The 27,699-nt window shown below is 39.3% G+C and overlaps 1 protein-coding gene across 5 annotated transcripts in view; it reads left to right on the top strand.

The window, feature by feature from the left end:
• Positions 1-3,388: 3,388 nt before the first annotated feature.
• The window catches only part of gphnb (gephyrin b), a 60,490-nt gene continuing 36,179 nt past the window's right edge, over positions 3,389-27,699 (top strand). The window contains exons 1-3 of one of the 5 annotated variants that reach the window (XM_077742726.1): positions 3,389-3,458; positions 13,934-14,141; positions 15,865-15,995. In XM_077742726.1, coding sequence (XP_077598852.1) covers positions 14,056-14,141; positions 15,865-15,995 — 217 coding nt within the window. In that variant the 5' untranslated portion in view covers positions 3,389-3,458; positions 13,934-14,055. The remainder of the gene's footprint in view (positions 3,459-13,933; positions 14,142-15,864; positions 15,996-27,699) is intronic. The other 4 variants (XM_077742730.1, XM_077742727.1, XM_077742728.1 and 1 more) reach the window with 4 other exon arrangements.

The following is a 27,699-nucleotide window of genomic DNA, read 5'->3' as shown; positions in this document are numbered from 1 at the left end:
AACTAATTGACTTCCTTCTTTTTAGTTGTTGCTGGTACTTTCCAGCGGTGGGTTAAAGCACCCCCTATTCTTTGCATGGCTTCTCCCTGTAGGGTGCACTATACATACATGCCCCCTGCCGACATGCTAATCTTTGATTAACTGGCCTTTATCCACGTGGCCATCTGTAAACCCGTTCAACTCTTGAGCATCATCAGCGCTTCCTTCTCAAACCTTAACTGGCTCTCTGGCTCACTGCCCACTACTTAGCACTGTTTGTGATCCCACTTTGCAAGTCCTTTAATCTCCCCTTGGCTGTACACACTGCCTTGTCACAATGATTTCTGATTAGCTTCTGAGGATGGTCCTCTTTTTACTATGGAAGAGCAACCAGAGAAGGATCATTAAAAACTGGGTGCAATCCAAATAACTTTAGACTTGTATTTCACTTCTTGGCGCCATTTTGGGAAGCAACATAGCAACAAATTGATTAATAAGACTGTCACATTTGCATTGCCATATCATCAGCACCAAACTTCATTACTATGAAACATCAGTATTTTTACTCGAGGGATAGTACTCATACGTTTTTAACCACCCACACATAATATATGCTTAAATGTCCCACTTTAATGCAACCAAAGATTGAATATTTGTAATTTATAATGACTTTGATTATTGTTACATACTTAAAGTGTAGTAATTTCCCATAATTCTGATTTCTGTAACTGTTATTTGGGAAAAAAAACATGCTCACAGACACATTTTGGAAAATGATAAGCTAATGAGATTCACTTGGTTGAGTAATTTCACATTTTATGTCTAGACCAGCATTCCAGTGATCCAACTAATTGTATACAGGTGATAAAAAGTCAATTTTCTATAATGTGCAATGTCCCTTTCAGGCAAGGTCATCCTCTAAATTATGAGTATCAAGGTTAATAGGATTTGACTTTTTGTAGTCTCCCACTCTCAACACAGCCATGAATTTAACGACGTGCTCAATATATCAATAAACATTTTATCTTAATCAAAAATGTATTTTTAGATGTTAACACAGTTACATAATTTAGATTAAAATAAATATTTTTTAAGGCAAACAATCATTTTTTACCATTTTTTCCCTAATATACTAATATGTTCTAGTAAATATTTTCTTTTTAGTTCATAATGCATTTTTAACCAAAAAAAAAAAAAACTGCCAATGCATTGTAAGTAATTAAATACCCTTTGTTGTCCCTAATTATTTATACAAATTCAAATTTTTTGGGCATAAATTAGCCTCAACCTTATTGATTTAAGTATATTTAAAACTCTCTTGACATACTATGACAGTGAAACATGTCATAATCGCCTTTGCCAGGTTTTGCGGTGCACTCATTTGCATAATCCATTCATTTAGGCATTTCAATTCCTCTCATTTCTCAAAAACTTTTACCTATTTGAAGATCCATTTACGGTTTAGCATCATGTCAAACATTCCCACTTTCCCTGATAATATAATGTTGTTTATTACTCATTAAATTGCAACCGATCTAAAAGAAACACCCCACAAAACTAATGCTAATCTTTATACCAAATGGACGGATGAGTGAGTTTTAAATACATCAGGGTTTTATAGGAAACCACTGGAACTTATACAAAGGAGAAAAATCAATACCTCACCTTAGAAAGAGTGGAATCCAAGTGCAAAACTCTATAACGTATAGAACCAACATCAATACATTTACCCCACTCATTTGTAATCAAGCCAACATGTACATGTAATTGGATAGCTGGATGTCACAGCAACCCCCCGCTGTGTCCCTCCAGGATCAAAACTCTTCACGAGCGATTGGGCTTCCACTCATGGCATGGAACTTTTACCCCTCCAGATGAACCTAGACGGGGGGGTGTTTCAGCGGGTGGCAACCTGCACTTATCAGCACCTGCCAGCATGCATGTGGCGTCCACTTCAGACACCACTAGCTTGATTTGCAATCCCAATTTCATCAAATATGCTGCCAGATAAACATAAACATGCACAAAAGTGCAGCATTTGGGTATGGATACATATTAATGTACTCCACCCCCATTTTTGTTAATATTCCCTCTAATTTCCATTCAATCCAGCTTCCAAATATCACCAATAACGTTAGTTGCAGCATAGAAATACATATTTCCCAACAAGCTACATCAAATTAACATGATTTTTGGTTGTCTGTGACTCCCTCCAACCCTTTTTTTGCTCAGCCTGGCAGGGGGTCTGTTCAAGCCACGCACCCATGACCCCCAAACACTAGTTGTTGTCAAGGAATTCTCTGGCCTTCTGAAGCTGTTGCTTTTTAATTGAATTATTGCAGCAGTGAGGCTCTTTTCGCTCACTGCCTTCCCTCCACTAATTGCTCCATTTTCCCTGTATCCTTTTCACTTGCTAACTCTATGCAATTTTCTGCTTGGTGTCTCTTTCCATTTTCTCCATTCCTTCTGTCAACAGTTTTACACAAACTGCCTGTAATGTTTTAGTTTTTTTTTGTAATCAGTCATGCTCCTTTTTTTTCCAACTTCAAGCAAACACAAATATTTCTGATTTTACAAAGTATTTTTTCTCGTAACGCCAGCATATTGTATCTTTTGAGTCCATTTTTTTTAGCTTTTTTGGGATGCCGTATTGAAGAAAAATGGATAAGTTTATAACTAGGGCGGTATAGAACATTATTTAAAAGGCATTAGAATATAAGTCAATCCTAGAATGTACATTCAAGGTTCATTCATAATGTGTGGATAAATACATTTTTATATATATTGAAGAAAAAGATGAAGGTAATATATGGTTTGACATTTAGTGAGTATCTCATGCAATGTAACACTCTAACAAATAATGTTTCTTCTGAAATTCAATAGCCATAAGAGTAAAAAGTACATTGCATTGAATTGACTCTGTGTCCAATGTTACTCAAGAAAATGTAATGGGAAAAAATGTTTGCTGTTATTGCCCATTTGTAATTTCATACCACAAAAGGCACAATCAGATGCTTAAAAACCTCACATAACCCTAAATCCAAAAAAGTGCCATCGGAACTGTCGCTAACACTGCGCAATTAAGGAAACTTGTTGCCATGGCAAATGTATGGATGTGTGGAATTGCTTCAGTGCAGCACATTTGTTTACTTTATATTCAACAGTCAAGATAAAACCTTCTGATGGAACCAACCACAGTAATTGTTAATATATTGACTAGTCGAAAAAAAACTGGAACCCCATCCCCCATTTACACACTGATGCACCGTTATTACTATATCAATACTCATGCTACCCAATTTGTTAGTGATTTCCTTTAGAAATATTAACATGAACCAATACATTTTAAATAATGTTTTTATTTCTTCATTCACAGCCTCATTGAGCTTCAAAACAAGGACAAGATGCACCAGAAGTCTACTTTCCCGAACCACACCCGCTGTTTGGCAACAAGTCTGCAGAAAAGGCAACATTTTCAGGTATTTCACATTGAAATTACTGAATTTCTTGAGTCCAGGCTGTCCCTAGAACACAATTGATAGAATTTTAATTGCGATCACAATTTTAGTCGCCACGATTAAAGTAAAATGTTAGGTTTTTGCCGCTCATCGACCGGTTGGCAGTCAGTTTCTAAAGGGAGAGAGCATGTTGAGGCTTCATTAAGTTGCCTACGTAACAAGCGAGTACTCCCTGCTGAGTGACAGTGAGGGAAAAATAGTAGTATTGAATCACCACCCGTTTGTGCTCAGCTCTTCTCAATTCTGTATTTTTACTCGTAAATATGCTTTATTCACGCCAATAACTTAGGAGAGGCTCGGAAGCATGATTTAGAAATGAGGAATGTATAGAAAATTGTCAAATCTACCCCAAAATGTTGAATTTTAAGCATTATTTCAGCACACGTTCTTTGCAGAAACCAGTCTTAAGTACTTTTTGCTTCTTTCATCATCTACATGAAGCCTAATGGTCTTAGAATCAATAACAAGATCTATAATTCCGTGAACTTTCTTGAGCTTCTGTTCTGATGTCTTCCCAATGGGGTTTGCATTTCTCTTCTCTCCTCTGGATTGGTTTTGTCTTCACCATGCTTGGTTTTGTAAATGTCAATTGTTCCCACGTGTCCACAAGGAGAGGCTAAAAGGTGCTTTCCTTGATTGTTTTTCCTGTTTGATCGTGACACTCATTGGTAACAAGGTGGCTCTGAAATATGACTTGAGATGATGATTAAAAAAAAAGAGTCTTGGCGAAGATACGACATTAGGTCACACTACCCAATGGAACCTGCTCTTGCTTATTAATTGCAATTTAGTCTCCTTGTGTTTGATGCACTGCGGCTGTGGCTGGCCAGTCGGCTTGCAGGCCGCTCCCCTCTGCACTCCTAGCACTCGCCTTCCTCACTATCAGCGTTTAAAGACTGCACTGACATCTGCTGGTTAAGACTTGCATTTCAAACGTTCAAGTTGAATCCGTCGTGCTCGGTACAGCCGCTATGCAAAGATATTTTTTTTAAGTTGCAGGAAAAACTCGGCAGCTATATTCGTATGCTAATATGGCCATTAGACCTCGACTTTGTACAAATGCTCCATTATTTAGGTGTGATGGGGGAGAGCTAAGCCTTTAAGAGTGGCTTAAAAACTCCCATAAGACATTAAGTCATGCCCTACTTTTTCCTCCTGCTACATATTTTTTTTCCTCTCTCAAAATCCACCACCGCCTTTTAATAAATAACAAGACTGAGATTGTCCACAGAGCAGCGTCGCAGTGCAGTTCTGACTTGTTGTTAGTATTACAGGCTGAAGGTTTGCCTAGTTGTTTTTCTTCTTGTGAACACTAGCTTGAAGTCTTACTGCTTTGTAATTCTTGAACTGATTGTCTTATAACTTGGTGGCTATGTAGAATGGGAAGGTATCTGTTGATCCTTGGAGCCCCTTTTAGGTATTTGTGTGTGTGTGGCAAGGATTATTACATTTTTGGACTAAGAAGTCTAGCACATACTGTTCTGCTTTTGAGTTGAGGACTCTAGAATACCAGCAATTGAACTCATAAAACTTCTCTGCCTTTTCTGAAAACAATTGTATTAATATTCTTCTATTATTGCTTTGTTATATTGTATATAGTTATATTATTTATTTGTATTAATACATTTGTCTATATTTTGACTTGAATTTCGAGCATGGGCGATAAATAGTGAACTATTCTATTCTATCTATGGAAAACGGATGACTAATTAACTCAAGTCTTTGTTTTGGTGGATATTATTGGGAATTTACGTCAAAAGTGTGTTTTGCGTTGTTAAATTGGTTTTCTTTTGGGGGTGAAGTCATTATGGAAGATAACAGAAGTGGAAAATAGCGAAAGTAGTACTTAACCTTATGGATTTGATTAATCGACTGCATTTCCGTCTTGTTGTAATGATGAGGAATATTTTGGCATAGTTCATTTCTATTTCTTTTTTTTTATATAACAGTCATCTTGTTAAAATATTAGTTACACCACATGCACTAAATAGTATTTTCAATATACCGGTAGTTTTAGCTGTTTCCTTTAAATTGTGCATTATTTTGAAACCTATCAGCAGCTCATAATCTTTACAATGTGACTCTTGAAATTAAAAGTAATAGTAAAGAGTGATTTGCTCTGTAGGGGATTATTTATCATTGAAATACCTTTTGCACTCACTGTAATCTTTCCTAACACTCATTTTCTTCTCGTTATCTTCACATACACACCCCCTAAACCCCTCCCACCAGGTAAATTAACATTATTGGCTCAGAGGCAGAATAGTAATATCATCATGTCATCACAGGGTTTCTTAATATCAGCAGGATTATATTGACAGAGACGATTAAATTGTCCTACACGGAATATCACAAATCTTCTGGGGGGGAGGAAGCTTGCTAGATTGCTATTAAGGTTTTAATGCAAGCAAGCCCCATCTCCTCCTTACTAAAGGCATTTATTTTTTACTTTCTCTTCTGCATTGCCACAAATTAACATGGCGTAATGGCCAACTGGCAAAGAAAGCCACCATTTGATAAATGGGCTTTATTGATCCATGAAATGGCCCAAAGCGAGCTGGGTTTTTTGTAATGAGCAGGCCTTAATGAATCAATGTAAATTAATGCTCCAGATGACCTCCTTGTAATTATTAACTCTATGCCATTGAGGACGGTCTATAACTGCCACATAATCACATGTTTCCAAACTTCATGTATCGACTAGGCGAAATATTAATTACTACAGTAGCTCCTAAATTAAAATAAAGAAATGTAGATTAGTTTGGGGAGAAATTCTTATCTAAATCTTACCCCGAGGGCTCAGTTGCTCAAATCGATTTAACACTTATTACTTGGAAGGACATTTGATTAGCTTTTTATGCACAAGCAGGTTTTGTTAGTTTCATCTTTTTTAATAGAGATTAAACATGATATTAGTGGTCTGATATGTAAGTCTTGTACTGTTTATTTTTTGAATTATTGTATCCTTGTTTGAAGCAGTCTTAGACTTTAGGTATTTATCAACACAAGGTGGTGCTCTTGTCGTCTAAAAAAAAGCTTCTTGAGCCATTGCAATGAAGATTGTAGATTGCATGCACTACTATTAACATTTATAAAATAAGGAAGGAAAAAAGGGAAAAAATATATGAAAAACATCAAAATGGGGACTGAATGAATAATTGGTCAGTTTTTAGTCTATTAACTCTTAATAAAGTACATGTTCTAATAAGAATGTAAATAAATGAATAAAACCTGGGCTATGAAAGGTTTAAGACCAGATAAATATTGTGGCACAATTAATAATAAATGATGAAATCCCCTGATTTAACTTAAATATTTGTTCTTCAAGTCAGGTGACTTTAGTCTACTTTCAAATTAATAGGGAACCAATGTAAAAAAAATATCCTGTCATAATGTAAAAGTAACACAATTTTCACATGATCAATTCATAGTATTTGACTTTCCTTTTGAGGATGTGTTTTAATGTAATTTATGATGAAAGTAAGCCTCTTGACCACCAACTCCTCCAGATGATGATGCAATTGTCGGACATACAGTAGTTATTTAAATTGAGACGGAAAAAGGGGGGATTGCAGCGTGCATGTCTTTGGTTCATTGAAATAAGATGAATTTGTATACACACTTGGAATTTAGCAAAACTTTGGACAATGTTGGCATAGTTCTGCAAGTCTGTACCATGTGTTGTTGTTGTTATATTTTTTTAGTTGTAAGCCTTACTGTCCCTTGAATCTTGCTGTACTCTTTCCTTTCCACGGCCTTCAGTGGGGTCCCGGCCATGTAGTGGTCTAGTCATTTCAATCTAAATGCAAATTTAGCCTCTCGCTAAAAGGACTGATATTAGTATCCAAATCAATGTGTCATGTGGACATGTCAGTCTCAACAACGGCTAAAGATCTCGGAGAAGAGACATTCTCTTGCCTTTTTTTTTTTTGAGGATTGGCGTTTCTTCTATTTAGATTTTTCTTCCGGAAATAGCTTGGACATTTGAAAGGAACTGAATAAGCGCCTCTGCCTTGATTTTTGATATTTATTCTTGGTTAAGAGTTTTTATAGTTTGATGTCATCATATCACAAAAAAGGGAGTATGTACTAGTACTTTTTTGAGAGTGATGGTGCTCAAAAAAGAACAAGGTAGCCTGAGAGGTCATACTCAAACCAGATAAGACAGTGAGAGCTTCAACATATTCTTGACAGGTTTTACAACTTGCTTTGTTTTAGTAGTTAAGTGTAAGCAGGAAGATGCTGGTTATATTTTAATATTTCTTTGAAAACGGGAGGATTCTGTTTTCCAGGAGAGAATTGCCAAACCTACTTTTCATACAAACTCCTTGCTTATTACTGCATATAAACTATATATGCTTAACACTTTTAATTCTAAGTAGGAATTCCCCTTTTCTTGGATGGCCTCAGTCTATTCTTCACACTTTATTGCTACCTAGTATGTTGAGGGACAACAAAATTGACTCACATTTCAAATCTTTTTTACTCAAAGTTATATTCTAAATAGCCATATTAACCTGTATAAACTATGTGTCATTTCCCACATAATGATTTGTGGTCAACCTTCGAGGTACTGTAGCACTGATCCAAATTAGGATTATTTGGCCCTAGCCCCACCGGCTTCCCACCTCCCATTTGGCCTTTCCCCCCCTCTCAAGAAACCCTCCAAAAAAAAAAAGCTCATTAGCCGTCCATATGTTGTGTTTCGCCTCCTCAAGCACTCTTGGCCCTGCTCTGTTGCAACTCACTGGGACTCACCACATGTTTACAAGACCCACAGAAAAACACAGCTATGATAAATCCATCCTCAATCCTTTCCCATTTTTCTCTTCCCCTTTGCCACATCCTCCATTTTGCCATCATCTGTCCTCCTCTCTTGGCTGCAGTCGAGCTAGGTGAGGCCGCATAGAGGAGGAATAACCGACTAAGAACGGAGGAGGAGTAAGAGCACCCCGGGGAGGCTGCGCTCTCGGGGTTGTTAACATGCAGGTTGCATATTTCTGAATTGCAGAGCAGCCTTATCTCTCTACGCCGGGTCACTCGAGCACTTCCTCACGAGTGTTTGTGCGTTAGTGCACAAGTGGGCAGAGTAAGTGTGCATGTGCATGGCCGCACATAAACACGTGCACATACTTATGCTGGGAAATGCGAATCTCTGACGGGGAGGGATTCTGGATTCTCTCTTCTTCCCTCTCTCATAGCCATCTCTCCCTCTCTTTCTTTCGCGCACTGCAGCAAGAAACACTCATCAAACTGCAACACGCATCCCACAGAAGCACTGAGATAGAGCAGCGGCGTATAGCACCACCGGTAGCAGCAGCAACAGACCGGGCCTCCCGTTAACACACGACAGCCAACAGCTTAACACTGGGCTCCCGCACTGGCATTTGTCTCAGGTGGGCCACTAAGGTCTGCCAGAGAAAAGCTCACACCACAGGAAATTATTTGTTCTAGCCAGAGGGTGGCTCTCAACGTCACTCGAGAGAACTCATCTTAATTTTGTGATATAGCTGATGTTTGTCGGTGTAAGTTGAAGATTTTGGTAGCTTTGTTTGTCCTTGGGAGGTCAGACTCCACTCACAGTTGCGATACACGTCTTCAGGCTGTCACTGCACATCTTATGAGTTTCTCTTCCTTAGCGCTTTTGTCTTAGTGGTTGTCGTCAGTCTGTGGCAGCAAGACTTTTGTTGCACAGTTTGTTGTCATCAGAAAAAAGCTTGGTGCGGTGCTCACTAAGGGTTTGGCAAGTTAAGATAGATTTTCTCTCATTGTATTTGTTTAATTATTTCCACAACAGTTTGAACAGTTGGATTTTAAAAAGGTTAGACATACTAAGGTATCCCATGTTACTGGCCTTTTACTGGAAAATTAATAAACAAAACATGGGAAGAGTTCCAATAGGAGTAATAAAATATGTGTATATGTGCTTGTTGTCCTGTATTTCCCTGTGAAGAGGGACATGTGATCACAATTAAGGCAATGACCCATCTTTAGTGTCACTTCATGACTGAATGATCCTGCACTTTGTAGATTCAGGTTTGCAGACCAGTGCTTAGAATAGATGCACTTTAAGTCTTGCTGAGCAACCTTGCCTCAATCTTAAATGGAACTGTTGACTTACATTGCATGTTGGTGCTCAACTGTGTGTTCTGGTTTCTCGAGGAATAGCTTACATTCAATACATTATTGTACTGTTTGGAATAATGTAAAGTTTTCCTGTTAATTTTCACCTTGTCTTACTTCAGGTGCAACTACAATAACCACTACAATATGTATTCAAATTAATTAATCAACTAAAAGCTTTCCAAAGTTTCAACTGTTGATTATATCCATTTGCTACACACATAGAGCAAATCTATGTTTGCAAGACTGAGTGTTCAAAGTAGCGTTCATAAACCGTCGTAAATCTGAAGACCCTCAGCATTCAATTATGGCAGTATTTATGTGGTCATAAATTGAGCTCTCAAAATGTAACCCACACATTGACCTAAATACTGGTGCCAGTTTGTTAGCATTCTCATAATTTTTATTTTGACATGATATTGCTCTCTTCCACCTCCATTAACATGAATGCTGTGTTTTATGGGTTGCGTGTTTGTTGAATCTTTTTTTTACCCATCTGCATTCCTGACTCATTTTTTGCTGACCACTTCTGAGTCAGGACTCTGTCATTCAAACAGCTGAATCTATTGGGGGTGCTAAGCAGTTTCAGTAGACTTTGTAGTACAGGTAAGGGCCAGTTTGATATACCTGTATCTGAATTGATAGACAAAGATCGAATTGAGACCCTGGAAAGACCTGGAAAAATGGAAAGGTGCTTTTGTGGTGTTCTTATATCTACCAAAAGGGTACGATGAGTAGTAATATGTCATCTATGAGCTGACTGTGGACATGTCATCCCTACAGCATCTTCATATGAAGGTAATATGAGGTGGAGGAAGCAGAGTTGGATCAGATATTATGATTGTTAGCTGTGTAAATGCATACAAATATGGGTGCACTTCATGTTTGTTGGACATTGCAATGATCTGTTATGGTCTTCAGAAGTGAACTTAGTGCAGGACCATGTCTCATTGAGTCTGGCTTTGCTATCCATCTCATGCCCGGTCAAGTTCGCCTTCTCTTTTCTCTCTCACCATCACTCTTTGCTTTTTCCATCCCCTCAGTTTCTCTCTCTCTTTCTCTCAATCACAATTTCCCTCTTGCGTCCACGTCCCCCTGCCACCATCCTCCCCACCGTTTTTCGGCTGCAACAGAGCTGACAGCTCTGCCCCAGTAGCGCGCTAACCAGATTACCTGAAATCACCACTGTCATTATCCCACACTGAGCTCACTGAAGCTTGAAAGTCACTCCCAACTTTTCCATTGGTTATTGGATATGTGTGGAAGAGAGGTTACACATCTCCAAGACAACCTAATGTCCAACAAATCCCACATTTTGTTAGTGTGTTTGTGTATTTTGGGTGTTTTTGTGTGTGTTTTTCCCAATCCTTTACAGCTTTATATGTCAAATGTAATGAAAAGTGTGTCTGGAATGTTCGTGCCAAAGAAAGGGAGGGATTGGATCCAGTTTCAAGAGATAGTGCTATATGAAGCGTGAAATGATAGATGGGAAGCAAACTCTGTGTATTTTTGCTATCAAATTCATTTGAATTATGCAAAATTAAGTCAATAATTCATCTAAATGGTTCATGGGCCGTTATAAGAGAGGTTTGAACACTTAAACACTATAATGTAGCTCAGCACATCAGCTTTGGTTATTTTTAGTCTTTCCCTTCACCCACCCGTGCCCCCTTTATGCAAGCAAACCTGGGTCTTACAGGCCCAGTATCCCTTTAAACCTCTCTCCAGTTATGTCCCAAGTTAAATGGACATTATATTTTATTATTTTCTCTAAAAAAATGCAATCTATTATCATTTGGGGTCATCCAGGTTTAAAGTCCCAATAATTGTGGTCAAATTTTTTGGAAATTGTTTATTTCAGTCTCATTTTTATATCACAAAAATAGGGAATTCTAATACATGTTTGCAGTTTTGTTTTAATATCTACTTTATATTCATTCCTGTACCTGCAGTAAGGAGATATCATAAATCAGCACCGGTCTGCATGACTGAAAATATGCTTGTTGAACCATGGCTTTATTAATAAGGGTCAAAGCGGGCTTGGAAAAACAAGAACTAAATCTGGGTGCCAGCTGTGGTCCTTCATACGGAATTCATCTTTATATACTGGCAGTTTGTTTGAGGTTGTTTGTAGCTGTCAGTTGTGATGAGCTCAGAATGTCGTAAGGCACAACCAAGTCTGTGCCTGTACTCAAACATTGCATCAGATGTGTCACTTTAAATAGGTAGAATAGTAAAGATTCTAGTATGCCTGAGTTTGGCTATGGATTATTTCAAAATCCAAGATAACAAACGTGTGTTTATGACATTCATTTCGAAATGAACTGACACAAAGTGAATCCATTTAGTAGTCATTGTCCCAAACTTATCAAGCTGAGACTCAACCTTCAAATTCAAATGCAATGGAAAAGAATACTGAGCCAATTACCAGACACTATTTAGGGCGAGGTGTTAAGGGCAAAATCTCAAAGTTTAAACACTTCTTGCATTAGGAGCCAATTACACGGCTGAAAAATTGACCTCCGGTAGTTTTAATGTCCAAGGCTGACATTTCTACTTCTCAAATGTCACTCTGTTAATTATGCAAACTATGTAATGCTACAAGACCCTTATGTGAAGATATACGAGGACCCCCCTTATCTGTAAACACATACATGTATATATTACAAACTGAATTGTTTTAGTATAAAATAGTGCCCTTGCGTGCCAAGCCGAGAGTCCATCCCAGTTGAAAATACTTAACTCACCATTAACCTATTAAACCTTTGACACTTATGCGTCAATAATATATATGTTTATGTTTTATTCAATTCCATAACACCTCTATTGTAGGAAAGAACTTTTCTGGAGGAGGTTTATATGCACAAACAATAATACTGACTGCACTGTTACATCTTTGTTTTTGGAAACTACCATTGATATCAATTTTAGTCAAAACATAGCATAACATACCTACATTTCTAGAGCCTTTTCGGGCTTGAACCCTTGGTCTCAAAACTGTGAGGCAGACATGCTAACCACTCTCCATTCCACTGCATAATTCCCCCAAAAAACACAATAGTAAAACTAATTTATTCCAAAGGGTGTGGTAGGCCCTACTGCCATTGTGGTGGGAGTCTGTCACAATCCACACACACATTTACTTCCACTGTAACACACAAACAAACACACTTGTCACCCCCCCCCCCCCTCCTTAAATGTCCTGAGGTAGAATCTTGTCTGATTACTGTCTCTAAACAAGAGGCCCAGGCAATTAAGTGTCTGCTGCTTATTCGCAGATGGGTAATTGTTTTTTTTTTCTTCCCCCCATTCACCCTACTCCAACTAACATTGGCACCAATGTAGTCAGGTGTTCCATGGATGGCATCATGGGATAATATCAACTCAGCCTCAGGGTTTGGGTCTTGTTTTCTTTCCCCCCACCCTTTTTTCTAATTAAAGAACAGCTTGTCCTCATCACTAGGGCGACTGTCCAAGACAACATATGATTGGCTAAAGAAGCAACAAGTCTAATCATCTGCTACTGATAAACAGACACACACGTATATTAGGAAAATGTGTACAATTGATAAATCACGTGCTGTTAGAATTCAAAGTGATGAAGAAGCGTTAAACAAAGCGGAACCTACAGTTGCATGCACCATAGCTCCTGATGTTTTCCTTTAGGAATGCTCTCTCAGTGAGGTGGAAGTAAAGGTTTGTGGCTCTTTGGAGACATGCCCTGCATGTTTTATGAACATGGGTAGCTCTATGCACCTCTCAAGTCTCCTGACGAGGGAGCGTCATGGAACTGTCTCCAAAAATAACCTGTGTAAACCCTCTAGTGAAATGGAGAGTAACCTCCAAAGTCAAACAAAATCTGTTGAAATGCCAGATGATTTCAGACTTGTTTTGATTCTCTAACATTTCCCCTTAACAACATTATGGTGAAAAAATGAAGCATTTTCACTCGTTATTTTGTTATCTAACGATACATGCACCCAACCTACCCAAAGAGAAACAGTAGACTATCTTCTTTTACCAAAATAGGCTGTTTTCAGCTTTTTTTCCATTTCTAATGACTTAATCTGAAAAATATTACAGTATACGTAGCAAATACTTAAGACATATTTACTTTCAATACTCTCTGACCATGACAAATGTGTAATGACAGTTTATTTTGACTATTCTTTTCCAATTTGCAATGAATTTGGTTGAACTCCTCTCACTATTTCCTCCAGCTAAAGCTTTCCTTGTATTCTTTTTTCTCCATACTTCCATCTTTGTAGAAGATTACGCTCCCTGACATACACTCGTGTCCCGCTTTCCTATAGATCGCTGCCTTCTCTCCTTGCCCTTGGCCTTGCATCTGCATCACGTGGAGTGGAAAGGAGGTGAATCACGCATGTTTACAGCTCCCTCAGTCAGCTGGGGGCTCTCCTTATTATTGTGATGGATGGCCAGGGAAAAAAAAGGCAGAGCGATGGCCCATGCCTCCTCATCACCTATCCGTGATCAGCAAGCAGCTCAACTGACAGTGAGGTAATTACCCCACCATTACAATGCGTACGCACACACATTTCGTCAACGTGGCGGCCCTGTAGAAACGCCAGCTGGGCTTCCTCTTGGCATCGGCCAGGGAATTCTCCTCCGTGTGTTGTTGTTTGCTCATATGCCCGCTCCAAAACACTTTAAGAGTCGGCTTGTGGTTTCCTTGCTGGATATTTGAACTAAGATCATGTTGGGAATAGTACAAATTTCTGACATTTTTTGGGGTTAATTTTAGGTCATGTCAATGCATGGTGGTAATTGGGTCTATCCTCTCTATCAAACACTAATTTGTGCTTAAAAACTATTATTTTTTAGACATGCACATTTCTAGAATATGTTTTCTTGATCGAGACAGTCTACTGCGTCCAATATAGATTTAATGTCTTTTAGTGGTTTGAATGGAACGATTCCACCACTCCATAAACCGATTTTTTTCATACAGTTTAATGGTAATTATGTCATTTTCATGGTTGGTTCAATACTGATACACATGGCAACATGCGTGAAGCGAGCCAATCAAGCTTAAAGTGTGGCCCCATTTCTTCCATGTATATGTGAATGTGTCTGTCTGTGTATGTGTGTGTGTGTGTGTGTTAATGAATTATGTATATTGATACCAAAGCTAGAGCATGGACATTTTTTCCATGAGAACAAACAAGAGAAATTATACACAGTGGAGGCGTGCAGTAATTCTATAAATAGCGGCAGAGCTTTTTTAGCCGGGGGATGCGGTTACATTTTTACAGGTCAGACTGTGATCTTCTCTCAAAAAGTCTGTGCTTTTGAGAGTCAATGTGTTTCTTCTTGGATCACCCCGACTTTGCTGGTGGACCCTTGGAGTTATAGCTTGGTGTATTATATCATAATTTTTGGCTATTTAAAAATATTATGAAATTATATTACTGGGCATGAGGCCTTTATTTTGTTCCCAACTTTATATTCCAAACATTAGTTGACTCTAATTATGTAAAGTAACATGTTTTTTAAATCAAATATTTTGGAGAACAATTAAGCATAATGTATACCGTGTGATTGACATCAGTTGAAGATAACTATCAAATATTAACTACTTAGAATTGCTGCAAGAAAGATGAGATTCATGAGATCATGCAGTCTGACCTTACATCCTACCTTGTGTGCATATAGAACATTTCATTTGACAGGAAGATATTTATATCCCAAAGGGAAGTCAGGGAAATATTCGCTTCATAGCGATGGTGCTGCTACATTTATTTTGTTTTATTCTCTGTATGAGCATAAGTGTGGATGGTTGTTTGTGCCCTGCGATTGGCTGGCAACCAATCTAAAGAATTGATACTTTTTTTTCCTCATGTAAAAGTTTCCATTTCAATCATCATTTTAAAACTGACACTAGTGTTTTCCCTTTCAAACAACAACTGTTTTTTCATGGTATATCTAAATCTTTTGACTTCTATTGCTAGCTTTAGTCCGAATTGAATGGCACATCCCATAAAATCCAATTGTAATTGTGTGTCAGTGGGGCAGCTGCGCGGTGCACGCCTTGGCGCGTTGATCACTCGACATTCTACTCATCTCGTCTGCCATTCTCCCCCCCTCCCCTCTTTTCTCCATCCTCACACTCCTTCTCAACCTCCTCCCTCCTCTTTCTCTTCTTCCTCCATCCCTGCTACATTCTCCTCCTCCTCCTCCTCTTCCTCCTCCTCCTCCTGCTCTTCTTCCTCCCTCTCCCCAGCAAGTTCGATGCGATCGGCTCTGGGCCCTGCCGTGAGTTGTCGGTGCGGGCGACAGCGCTGCTGAACATGGCGTCGGACGGGATGATTTTAACCAACCACGACCACCAAATCCGGGTCGGAGTTCTGACAGGTAAGAAGAAAAAGACACTCAAGCATTACCACTTTTATTTTAATCAGCCCTAAGCCAAAACTGCATGCATTTTTGTATTTTATTCTATTTTTTTTTACACACTGCGTGCACTGTAGCTCCTTGCGCGTTCTGTCTTAATTAGGAAAAACCCTCGTTACGGCCCATGACATCCAGCGGCGTGGATGCGCGGACCTCAAGGTGGGCTCGCCGTTGTTACCCTGTGTCCGTCTACTGGTGTCGAGTCCTTTAGGGGAGAGGATAGGAATGGGCGCGCGGTTTATGTGTATTGAATAATTTATGTGCCAATCTGTTTGTTTAAAGCTGCAAATTAGAGCCCGTGTGCTTCGACATGCGTGTGTATGAACACGCCGCGCTTCATTATTTATTTGGCTGGAGGTGTTGAGGGGAAGGTGGTGGTGTGTGGGGGGCTGGAGGGGGTTTACCTTGACTTATATTCCTTTGCCAAAACGCTCAGAATGGACACATGTTGGTCTCGCAGTTTGCGTGGTGGATGCCAGATCAGTGTGGGTTGGTGTGTGTGGGCGTCTGCGTTTGCGTGTGTTAGGCTGGGGGGATCCTCCACTAGACGCGATGACTGCGCGTCTCTCACGAAGCAATGTTGGGGAGGGAAGAAAAAAAAAGGGATGTGTTGGATCTGTTTGCCGTCAGCCTTCGTTCGTGAGAGCGGAGAGGCACTCTGCTGCTTCGTCATGTTAGTGTGGGCTCGTGTACATGCCCGTGCTAAACAATATTTCCGATGACGCGCCGAGCGAGGATGATGGGGTGGATGCGCGATTAAAGCTGTCCGGAGGAATAATCTCCCATCGCCCTAGCTCGTCTCCCCTCCTCTTTCTTTCCCTTAGTCCTGTTGTCCATCCTGTGTGGTGCTGCCTCGATCAATATTTCATGAAGGGCGAGCTCTCGCACACGCGGCAGACTTTATTCCCTCCACATGCAGAGGTGGTGGCGATGGGGTAATGACCGTGGCTCCAAATCTGCTAGGGAACCCCCCTCCTCAAAAAAAAAAAAAAAAAGCACCAGTCCTGCTTTTCACCCCCACATCATCAGTCCAGTCCGCCACCCGCGGCTGGACAGCGACAGTGCTTAAATTGGGCTGCACTGACCTTAGCATGCTAGTGCCGCATCAGCCATGTAGTCCAGGATAAACGTCTGCGTTTCTATGTGGATGCACTGCACTTTTGTTACCGTTGCCATATATCTTCTTATTATTTTTTATCGATCTCTGTTAGGTTGGTTGGTCGGTGACTCATACTTAGCGTTACTACACATGCTCAATCAGAGATTAACCTGTCTAATATTAGTCCATCCATTTTAGTTTGGGTTTGTCCTTGAGTGACCTGGTGGTCTATCATATTTGACTTTGGAGAGTAAGGAGTGTAAAACTTTGATTGTCTGGAAGTCGGTTACATGCAAAGGACTATTGACTATGTATTTTTTCTATAAGGAATTTATTACAATGAAAATACATGGCTTGAAAGCCATTTATAAGTAGGGAGTTCTATGCAGAAACATTGTGCAAGTTGTTCTAACTGTTTGATCACTGTTGTGTCCAATTCTGTAAAAACTAGACGCTAATGTACGCCTTTACTCTTGTTGTCGAACAACACAAACAGATGGATGCAAAGGCATGGCATCAGTCACATTGAATCCTAATCACAGTCCGTTATAGAAATCAAAGACATTTGCTGCTGCTTGAGTGCCAGCCCAGAGTCTGATCAAGCCAATGGGAATGGAAACAAAAGGATAGAGAAATTGTAAACCTTCTGAAAAAAAAATAAGCTACATTTTGTGATTAGTCAAATAGTCATCCTTTCCAGGTTTCATAACAGTAGAATATTGGGAAAAAAATGTCAAAAGTACCTGTTGCATGTTCTTCTGATGGTACTCTCCAACCAACCTAAAGGTGAGCTTCCATTAGTTTATATACTGTATACATGTGTGTGTGTCTGTGGTAGTTTGGTATAAATATATGTACATGTGTATATTATTTCATATTAATAAGAGTTGTATGGTAATTTGAGCTGAAAATACCCACATATTTAAAGACGGCGCTTCTGTTGGTTCTATCTTAAGACAATACTTAAGCATCAGCTATTGTCATTTGGGCTACCTTTTGAAATTATGATATATATTGAAAAATATAGATGATAGTTTACTTGGCGTTTATGGATGCTTTTTCATAGTCTTTTGTCATTTAGCCAGAAGGAAGTGCTTCAGTCTGTTTTGATGAATATGAGAGTTGGGTTGGGGTGTGAAAAATCATTCCTATTACATTCCACGCCACAGGATAATCACTCTGGATAATCTTTCTGAGACATTCAAGAGAGAGAGAGGGGCTATGAGGAGCTGGGGATTGTACATTTGGCAACATGTGAGGAAGGGCGTTGCATTTTCATTCTCTGATCCCAATTAGGATTGTTGGCCTTGGCTGGTTGGAGTTGTGTGCTCTGCTGAGTGTTCTAATTCCTCATTGTGTGGGCGTTTTTTTGCCTCCTGACCAACTTGACGTTCTAAGGAAGCCCTGCCTCTTTTTTGGAGATTCCATCAAGGGCAATGCTACATCAGAGAGGGTTAATTTATGTGTCATCAGTCACTACGATCCACAACTAGAACTCCAACGACTGCTGTGACAGATTGACGGTTTGATCTCGCTGTGGCGTATTGACAATTCTTACGTACATATGGCGACAAAAGCGACAGCCGTATTTGTCTTTTTGATGTACTATATTTGTGGCTATGGAGCAAGATGGCTCACATTGTCATAAGGAATAAAGCATCAAGGAAATGATGGTTGACAGTGGTACTGTAGTAAATGGTTTCAATGGTAGAATATGTTTGGGTATTTTCAGTAAATTTAGCATTAACTTGTTGCTATGTAAAGAAACTGCACTCTGATTGGTCAATTGTTATTTTCTATTTCCAAATATACCAATCTCTAGTTGGTCTATTGTGACAAGTGTTCTAACCTAAGACTGTTGTAACCATCTTTATCATTGCTGATCAATATACATTATTTCTATTTTATTTTCTATTTTATATATCCAGTTCTTAACACTAACTTTGAAACTAATTCCTACTGGGAATTTAAATGTGTTAGCCATATGAGATGTGTATTCACTTTAAATGAAAAATCAGTAACACGTCTTGAATAGAACACGATAGCAGGCAAGAGCGGTGCTCAATCTCCTTTCCCGCAAAGGTGAAAGGTCATCTGTCCACTGCTGCATTCAGTCACCAGGGGAGGAGATGAGACCCTGGCTCCCTCTACTCCATCATTTAGCCCCTCCCAAACCCTCCAGACAGGTGACATGAAGCCCAAGGGACATCTCAGTTTAGACTCTAGGCACGCACTTGAATCGTGCGTGGGTCGAATAATGGATGAATATCACCGTATATTTGATGAGCAGGAGTTTTAGTTTGTTGGTTTATTTGCATGGAGGGGGGTGATGGCAAAGTTGAGCTCTATTTCGATCATCTTTAGCTGAGAAAAAGACAAAGATGAATGGACTGATCTCTATGTTTATTACAGAAACAGGCATTGACAGCACGCGAGATTCTAACGTGTTTGCAGATTGCACTTTCAATCTTCCGCTTAGATGGAATTTATGCTCTGACTAGCCCCTCCAATTGGGATTACCGCATTGGCTTTTGAGGTCGGAGGAAACAAGTCAAACATTTCATTTGCTCACGCACAAACCTTAGACTCTGGAGTTAGTCCTAATGCTCAGAAGCTCACAGAGGTACCCCGCAGTGACCCAAATAAGTCACCGCTTTTATTCTAGTGCAACCTTCTTCACTGTACATTCTGGCTTGCCATCTACTACTAATACTGCATACTCATATTTAGCTTTGTGTACTGTATATACTACCAGGTTTGCATTTTAAGGTAATTGAAGTAATATTGAAGTATGAGAAATAGCTTTGTTGTTGTATCAGGCCCTTCCAAGCTGAGTTGCTATTTATTTTTTGATTTCTCGTTTTACATCTTTTCACACCTCTGCAACTCTGCTTAATTTGCTATTGTTGTTTGGTCGCTTACTCTAATGCGTTGCAGTGTTTCGTGCTTTCAAAATTGTAGGCTCAGAAGAGTTAACACTTAGTTGATACTCTTGGTTGGATATTTTAGGTAGTAATATAAATGCTAGTAATGTGTGACTTTTGTAATTGTGTAGAAAAGATTAATGTATTTTTAATGCAGGTCAATGGTTGACAGTTAGTGATACTCCTGGATAAATCTGTGGAGATGGATTACTCCACAATTCCATTTGGATTTGGATGTTACTATATTATCACTTTTAAATTTCCAAGTGAGTAGAGTTAACCAAAAAAAAAAATCAGTTTAATCCAGAAACAGTCTGAATTTGAAAAATAGGAATACATGTGCAATAGGTACACAAAATATAGCTTCCTCTTTTAGCATGTATCAACATTGAGTATGAAAAAATCCCAAAAGATGGGTGTCTAGTCTACCCACTTGCTTGAGTTCTTCTCCCTCAGCTCCCTCTTTTGACCTGGAGCTCTATGTCTATTCATGCATGAATCTCATCTAAGCTATTCTTCCCTCCCAGTGACATATAGACATCTGTTCAACAATAGGCTGACAAAACAAGGCAGAATAATCCTTCTCAAAATACCATTTGGTATGTTTACATTTTCCTCTGAATTCCATAATTAGTCCTTGTGTCAATCTCCATGTAGATGTAAATTGCCATTATATTCCTGGACCAGTCTTAACCATGAAAGTACCTTTATACGAGTTTTATCCTTCATATTTGCCTTGACTTTGTAACTGTAACAAGACATGCAACACACATTGACCCTTGTGTCACTTTGCCCTCTTTTGCTTGCTTATGTACACACACACACACATTTCCAGCTGTCACGGCGGACAGCAGTAAGGCTGGCGACCACATGAGCAGAATAGACAATGCTGAAGCAGGGACACACAAACAGAATAAGAATTAAGTCCTCTCCGCAAAGGAATTATTTTCCGTGCTGAATCAGCCAGAGTGGACTAGCGTTGTTGTAGTTGAGGGAAAATTGAGGCCTTCACTCCTCCTGCTTCTTAGCACATACCCATCGCCAATCGTCTACACAAGTAATCCTTCCTTACTGTAAATCGGGATGAGAATTGGAACATGGGACAGACAGTATTAGTCTTTTTGGAGATGGGTTGCCTTGTAAACGATGCAAGTTTAAGTGGGAAAAGGCCCAAAAATTGTAGTTTGTCATTCAGGTGAGGTGACTGATGGTCATATGAAACTAGTAGAGCCAAAGACATTAAGATTGCTGGATTTTAAGGAGTTACAAATTAGTGTTTTTCATACCAGTGTCTTTGTTTAGTTGTTAACTGAAGTCAGGAGCATGTTTTCTAAATATTAAATGTCTTCAATGCAGGATATCTTTGGTTTATCTTATAGTATTATGGTGATTATGTACAATTTTTGCTTTGACTTTTTTCCTTAGCCAGCCTACATACTGCATTCTAATATTTTTTTTATTAACTGTAGAAGTTAATTTAAAAGCGTAATTACAATATAAGGTGAGCATGTCCCATAGCTACTGTAAGTGTTCTTAGGGCTTTTGTTATTGTTGAGATGTTAATTACAGAAGGTTAATTAATCATGTGCCGTTTTGGACAGACTGTTATCTCACGTGGCAATTTCTTTGCTCAATTCATAGTAGACTCTTCTTTAGAAATGGCGGTAGAATGGACAGTAAAATTTTGTCGTTTATTATTTTATCAATTGTAAATGCACATTTTTTGGTCTCAAAGTACCAAGTCCACCAGTTATTTTTTACACTGCATTCAGGTTGTTTTTTTTTGCCTTTTAGCTGACAGAGATCGAGACCATCGCTTAAATCAGCACTTTGTGATAACCTACATGAGTAAAAACGTTGAATGATTGCGATGAAGATTTAGATAAGATACTTGGTTTCAACTGATGACTTCCCCAGACAGTGTATTGCTGTTGCAAGATCCTTTGTCCTTAGCGGAGGTGTTAATTAGACCAGTAGGGATGAGAAAGGTGGTAGAGAATCCAAAAATGTGGAGTGAAGTCATAGCGGTAGAGTGTGAACTGGTTTTGCTGATAATAGTACCTCAAAGGTGGTAAAAATGAAGATCTCTTCCAATAGTTGTTGACAGTAGGGCTTGACATTCACATTAGAAACTGGCTTTTTCATGCTATGTTTTCGAATAGTAATGTAGTTGTTGTTTGGGTCTAGCTTTCTATAACATTATACACCCTTTGGATCAAATTCTGCATAGGAGTTTAGCATATGAGGTATTTTCAATGTGGAAAGCAGGTTAAAAGCTTATGTATACCTTACAATGTTAAAATTGTGTTTTCTACTGGATTTAGCAGAATGTTTTTATTCCAATGACAGTTTAAGGCCACTGTAAGTCAAAATTCAGAATAGTAATTGGTCTTGGAATGGTTAGTCACTGGCCTCAGTCGCTATATATTTTTTTAGATTTTTATTTGTTCTCACTATAAGGCTGTATCCACATTTTTATGATGAGATTTAGATGATTTTGTTGAAGAAGTGAAGGTGTCGTCAGATGACAACAACCTCCTGGGATTCATCATTTTGATCTGTTTGATCTGTCTCCTGTTAACATACTCTGAAATTAAAAGGCTAATTTGTTTGGAAAGGAGTGCAAGTTTGATGTTCAGATGTGTATACACCACATCGTCAACGCTCAGATTCTTTGCAACCTGGAAAATGTGGATGAATAGCAACATTTTTACTTGAAAAGGGATTTCCTGAGACACTATTGTTCATTGTTAAATGATTTTTCATTGCGTTTTTGTCACTAAATAGGATTCCAATGACCGACATTTTGAGAGAGGACGTTGTTGGGTTTTTCTGACTGCCATCCTTTATTTTAGTGCTGTTTAGTTTGAGTCTTTTTTGCCAAACAGTCCAAAGAGAGCAAAGTGAAAGCACCTGTATTTTCCTCTAGTGTTTACTGTTGCTATGGAGTCTTCCGACATTGCTTTCATAATTGACAGCAATTGCTGCAGTCATTGGCCCGCTCACATGATACATTAGTAACATTAGTAGCTGTAATAAATCCCATATCAATGATGATTAAAATCGAGTTTGACTAATCCCAATACACGCCGGCGAGGAATATATCGTCATCGCTACCCATTAGAAATCCCCCTACTCCATCCGTGAGCATCTCCCTTTTTCCCCGGCTTGCTATTTCTGCCTTTCTGCTCTTTCTTTATTTATTCTCGTATACTTTTCTTAGTTTTATTTCTTACCTCGCCTGTCTGTCTGCACTCAACTCCTCTGCAGCCAAGAGCGGAAGCTAGCAGTAAGAGGGGAACATGCATGTGTGAATAATTGAGGAGGTCAGCGTCTCCCTAACGAGGTGTGTTTGATAGCTGACCTCGTGTGTCTTTGTGTGTGTATGGTCAAGATGTTCTTCTACATTCCCTCAATTATTCAACATCATGCATATCTCAATACTACCACAAAATCTTTTCAGATTATGACAAAAATAAGAAATTAATAGAGCCAGAAATATGCAAAAGCAATACATATATACAGGGCGACAGTTTGAGTGACAGGAAATGGCTTTGTTGCCCTTTTGCATCATTCATGGTTTTGCAACAGGTTTTCCAATGTGAAATAATGCGTCAGCATCTCCCTGTCCACAATGGAAGTGTGTTTCACTTGTCAAGGAATTGGAATGTTGTGGAAAAGTACATTTATTTCAGGAGTTTTTGATAAAGTCAAACTCATAAATAGATGCGACTGATGTCCTTTGCTACTTACATTAATTGCCCTTTTTAAGTTTCTTGCTACTGCAAGGTTGTGTTTACCTCAGGACTTTTGAAATGAATTGCAATTCACAGCTGTATCGAGACCCTGAAAGCAAGAAATCATTTGGAAAAAAAATACTTTAGAGTGTGATTTCATAATCAAAAATCTGGATTTCATATATCATTAAGCAAAACTCACATCTGCCTCACATTTCTGAGATTTGGGCTTTGCATCTTGGCTCTAGCTTGTACTGAACTTTATTACATACAACATGATGCATATTTTAAATATGCCTGATTATTCCGGTTGACATCAAGATGACATAAAAGCCATCTGAAAAATGTGTTCTTTAAATGGGCTCTCTCTTTCTCTTCCTTCCCTGGAGCTCCACCCTTGATTGTGCTAGCTCTGACTTGTACATGTATGTGTGTCCCTGTGATAAGTGATGAGATGTGTGAACTAAAGCAAGTGGAGCACTCTATTAGGCGGCTTCTTGCCTGCAGGCCACCAAACTACTCCACTATCCACAGTGGAAAGCAGTGAAGAGAAACGCCAGGCAGTCTGAAGTCTGATTCGATTTGGATTCCATAAATTTCAGCTACTGTTTATAGTAACTCTCGTTGTATCCGTGTGTCCAACCCTGATTTAGTGCTGTTAGTTTTTAATACAGATTTCTAGTTGTTTTCAAGACCTTTTTGGCTGTGACGTAATGGTGAATGGTATTGAAATGAAACAATTCAGGAAAAGAAAGTACTCTAAAATGTATTTTAAGAACCAGACTTACAATGACTTCGCCTTTAAGGATTACAATTGAACTCATGCAGTTGTGATGGTCCAGCTTAATTTAAATTATTACATTGGTTGCCCTTCAGATAAGATGATAGAGACAGTATTGTATTTTAGTACGACTGCGGGCTTAAGAGCGGAAATGTGTACACTAGCTGACATTGTCCAGAGAATAGAAGGTAATGAAGGTAGCTGAAAAGAGGCTGCTTCATTAGTAGAAGCAAGCCTGGGGTATTCTGTATGTGTGTGTGCATGTTTTTGGGTGTGTGTGTGTATGTAAAACATTGTATCTTGGGAAATAAGAGGAGCCGAATGGTTCATGCACACCCATATGCTCACAGATATACACACACAGCAAGTATTGTTGGTTTATGTGTAACTTTAATCCATAAATTTCTTCTATTTGTCTCTCAGAAAAGGCCACACTTCAGGAAATATACATGGTAAAAAAAATTGATGCAGCAAGCTACGTTAAAGGCTCTGATGACATTATTTTGAATTGGGACTTATTTTTCAAGCAGTGCTTCATGTTAGACAGAGCACTCAAGATAATCTTGCATTAGCTGATTGGCCCTGGTTGACAGATTCATGCTGTATAATCCAAGGCATCTCAGATGTTTCCTATATGACTAGAATGGTCCACTTGTGCGGTATTTGTTAGATCCATGGTAATTTGCTGTTATGTTCATATTGAAGATGGTTTTTCCATCTATTTGTGTACATTTCATGAGTATTTTGCAAATAATAGATCATATTTTTGTAATCTGAGTATCTATTACATGTAAATTAGGGTTTGTATCATCAGTCTATGTTTCTTTTTTTGCTTTCTAGAGAAAAGCAGTTGTAGCTGAGAGCTTCCGACTTGAGAACCATGTTGTTTTGTTCCACAACTTTTACATTGATTGTCCACGCAGCGTTGCGAAACCTCAGGCGTGTCGGCCAGGCTTTTGTTTTGTTTGTCTAGTATGAAATAGGATTTGTGGACAGTGAACGGAAGGGCTGGTCACGGAGAGGGCAGGCCCATCGGTGGGTGAAATCAGACCAAGATGAGACTGCCGTTTACGCCAGATGAGGATCCTGTGTGCCAATATTGTTGATATTAACTTCTCACATTGCCTAGATTTGCCATGCAGTTTTCAATTCAACTACTTTACACTTAATTGCAGGTGAACCGTATCCAATTTCATTGGGCACTCTATTACTTAACACCTGAAACCATCCGTCAGTGGCGATAGCCATAATACTGGTAAACAAAATGGAAATGTATGCAGCAGTGGTTCTCCCCAATGGCAATCTTGTAAGTCCATCCACCATATGAGTATTTCAGAAATATATTTTGTTACATTGCAACAGGAATTGTCTGATGTACGTCCTTCCTCTGAAATTGAAAGGAGACCAACAGCATGGCGATGAAAGTGGAGAATCTTTTCAGCTAGCAAGGATTTCCCAGCATTGTCCAACTCAATCAGTCCTCCGTAACAGTATGTCCCTCTCAATAATGATTAGTGTCCACCTACTAAGACCTGTTTGTACCAAACAGAGTTGATTGTCCATTTCACAAATGGCATTAGGTCTTGTTTGTGACCCTTTGATCAGTAGCCCGCCATTGATTTCAGATTGACGTCTGACATACCAACCTTGACTCATGAGCCAGGCTTACAACCATCCCTAGTCACCCTTGGCCGACTCTGCCTTGGATCCTCCCACTCTCCGTCCCTTTGAATAAGTGAACACAGAGGAACCACGAGAACATTGTTTTCTCTGTCACTATGGTCGATACCTGATCTGATTAGACTTCAGCGTTCATGCCTCTCGACTTGCTCTAAACCCACACAGCAGATGAAGAACAGGCAGGCTAGCATTAGCCAGTACACCCCAATAAATGAGAAGACTTCTCTGTGTGGATTCACACTGCTCATCCAAGAATACAGAGAAGCCATGTGTAGCTAAGCTGTAGATGTTGTGGGTTTCCCTGCATCTGCAGTTTGGAAGGATGAAGAGGTAGGTAGAGGAGGGGGATTATGGGATGGGTAGGGAAAAGGGCAGTGTAGGAAAAATTCCAAAGGGAGGTATTGGATATCCGCAGCTGTATTGATAGCACTGTAAGCACATTTCTATTTAAATCAATGGAGCGCCCCTCAAGATCAACAAAAGAAAGGTACCCGGTGCACTTAAAGAGCACGGCTACCGAGTACATAAACTACAGCAAAATGTGGGACATTAAAATGTTCAAACCTCTGAAAGCAGGTGGGACTTCTTGTGAAATCTCTTAACCATAACAATAGCTATATCTTGGCCTTAAGACGATCCCTCGTATAACCACCACACTGTGAGATTAAGAGCAGCTCACAGAAATTTACTTGATGAAGAGCTGTCTTCACCAGTGATATTAACATTTAATTCTTTTGCTAACGTTTCACTTGCTTCTCTACATGAGAATTGGCTCCATCAGGGCTCCATCTGCTCTGTCCTTGACCGAGACACGAACCCTAAATTGCTCTAAGTGGGCATGGCAGGGGTACTGCATTCAGGTGTATGAAAGCCAGCCTTTAAAGTCCTTGCAATTAAATTAATGTTAATTTCTTATTTAGAGTTCCATTGGTTCATGTTGTCAGGAGTCTTGTCTACTTTTGCTTGCACAAAAAAAACTCACCCCCTGGATGAAAAATGGCAAAAAACCCTTAGCATATTTTGTCTGGGTCTCCATGTGTAAACAGCTGTCAGAAAAACGACATAGCACTGACATGCCGTGGGCCATCAAAATGTACACAAGGCTTGAAAACCAATGTTGCCTCATATTCAGTAGCCACGGGAACATGTCACACGCTACATGCACACAAACATACCCTTGCACGACTTTGTGGTAATGCCATACCGAAGCACCGGCACATTCATCATGCCGCAAGTCATCATGAGCAACCCTCATTAAACACTGAGCACATAATTTATGATTAATATTTGCAGAGGGTGGCCTGTCATCAAGTCCTTTCAATTCATTGATTCTATTGATCAACAGAAAAATATAAGCCAAATTGATGACTGGGTTGGTTGTGTGTGTATACTTTGAAAGCTGCAGGGCAATTGCAATGGTGCTATGGAGATTCATGTTAGGAAG

Source organism: Stigmatopora nigra, chromosome 2 (genome assembly GCF_051989575.1).
Source record: "Stigmatopora nigra isolate UIUO_SnigA chromosome 2, RoL_Snig_1.1, whole genome shotgun sequence".
Lineage (NCBI taxonomy): Eukaryota > Metazoa > Chordata > Actinopteri > Syngnathiformes > Syngnathidae > Stigmatopora > Stigmatopora nigra.
The sequence above is the reverse complement of the archived record's forward strand: the minus strand, read 5'-3'. Positions and strand labels throughout refer to the sequence as shown.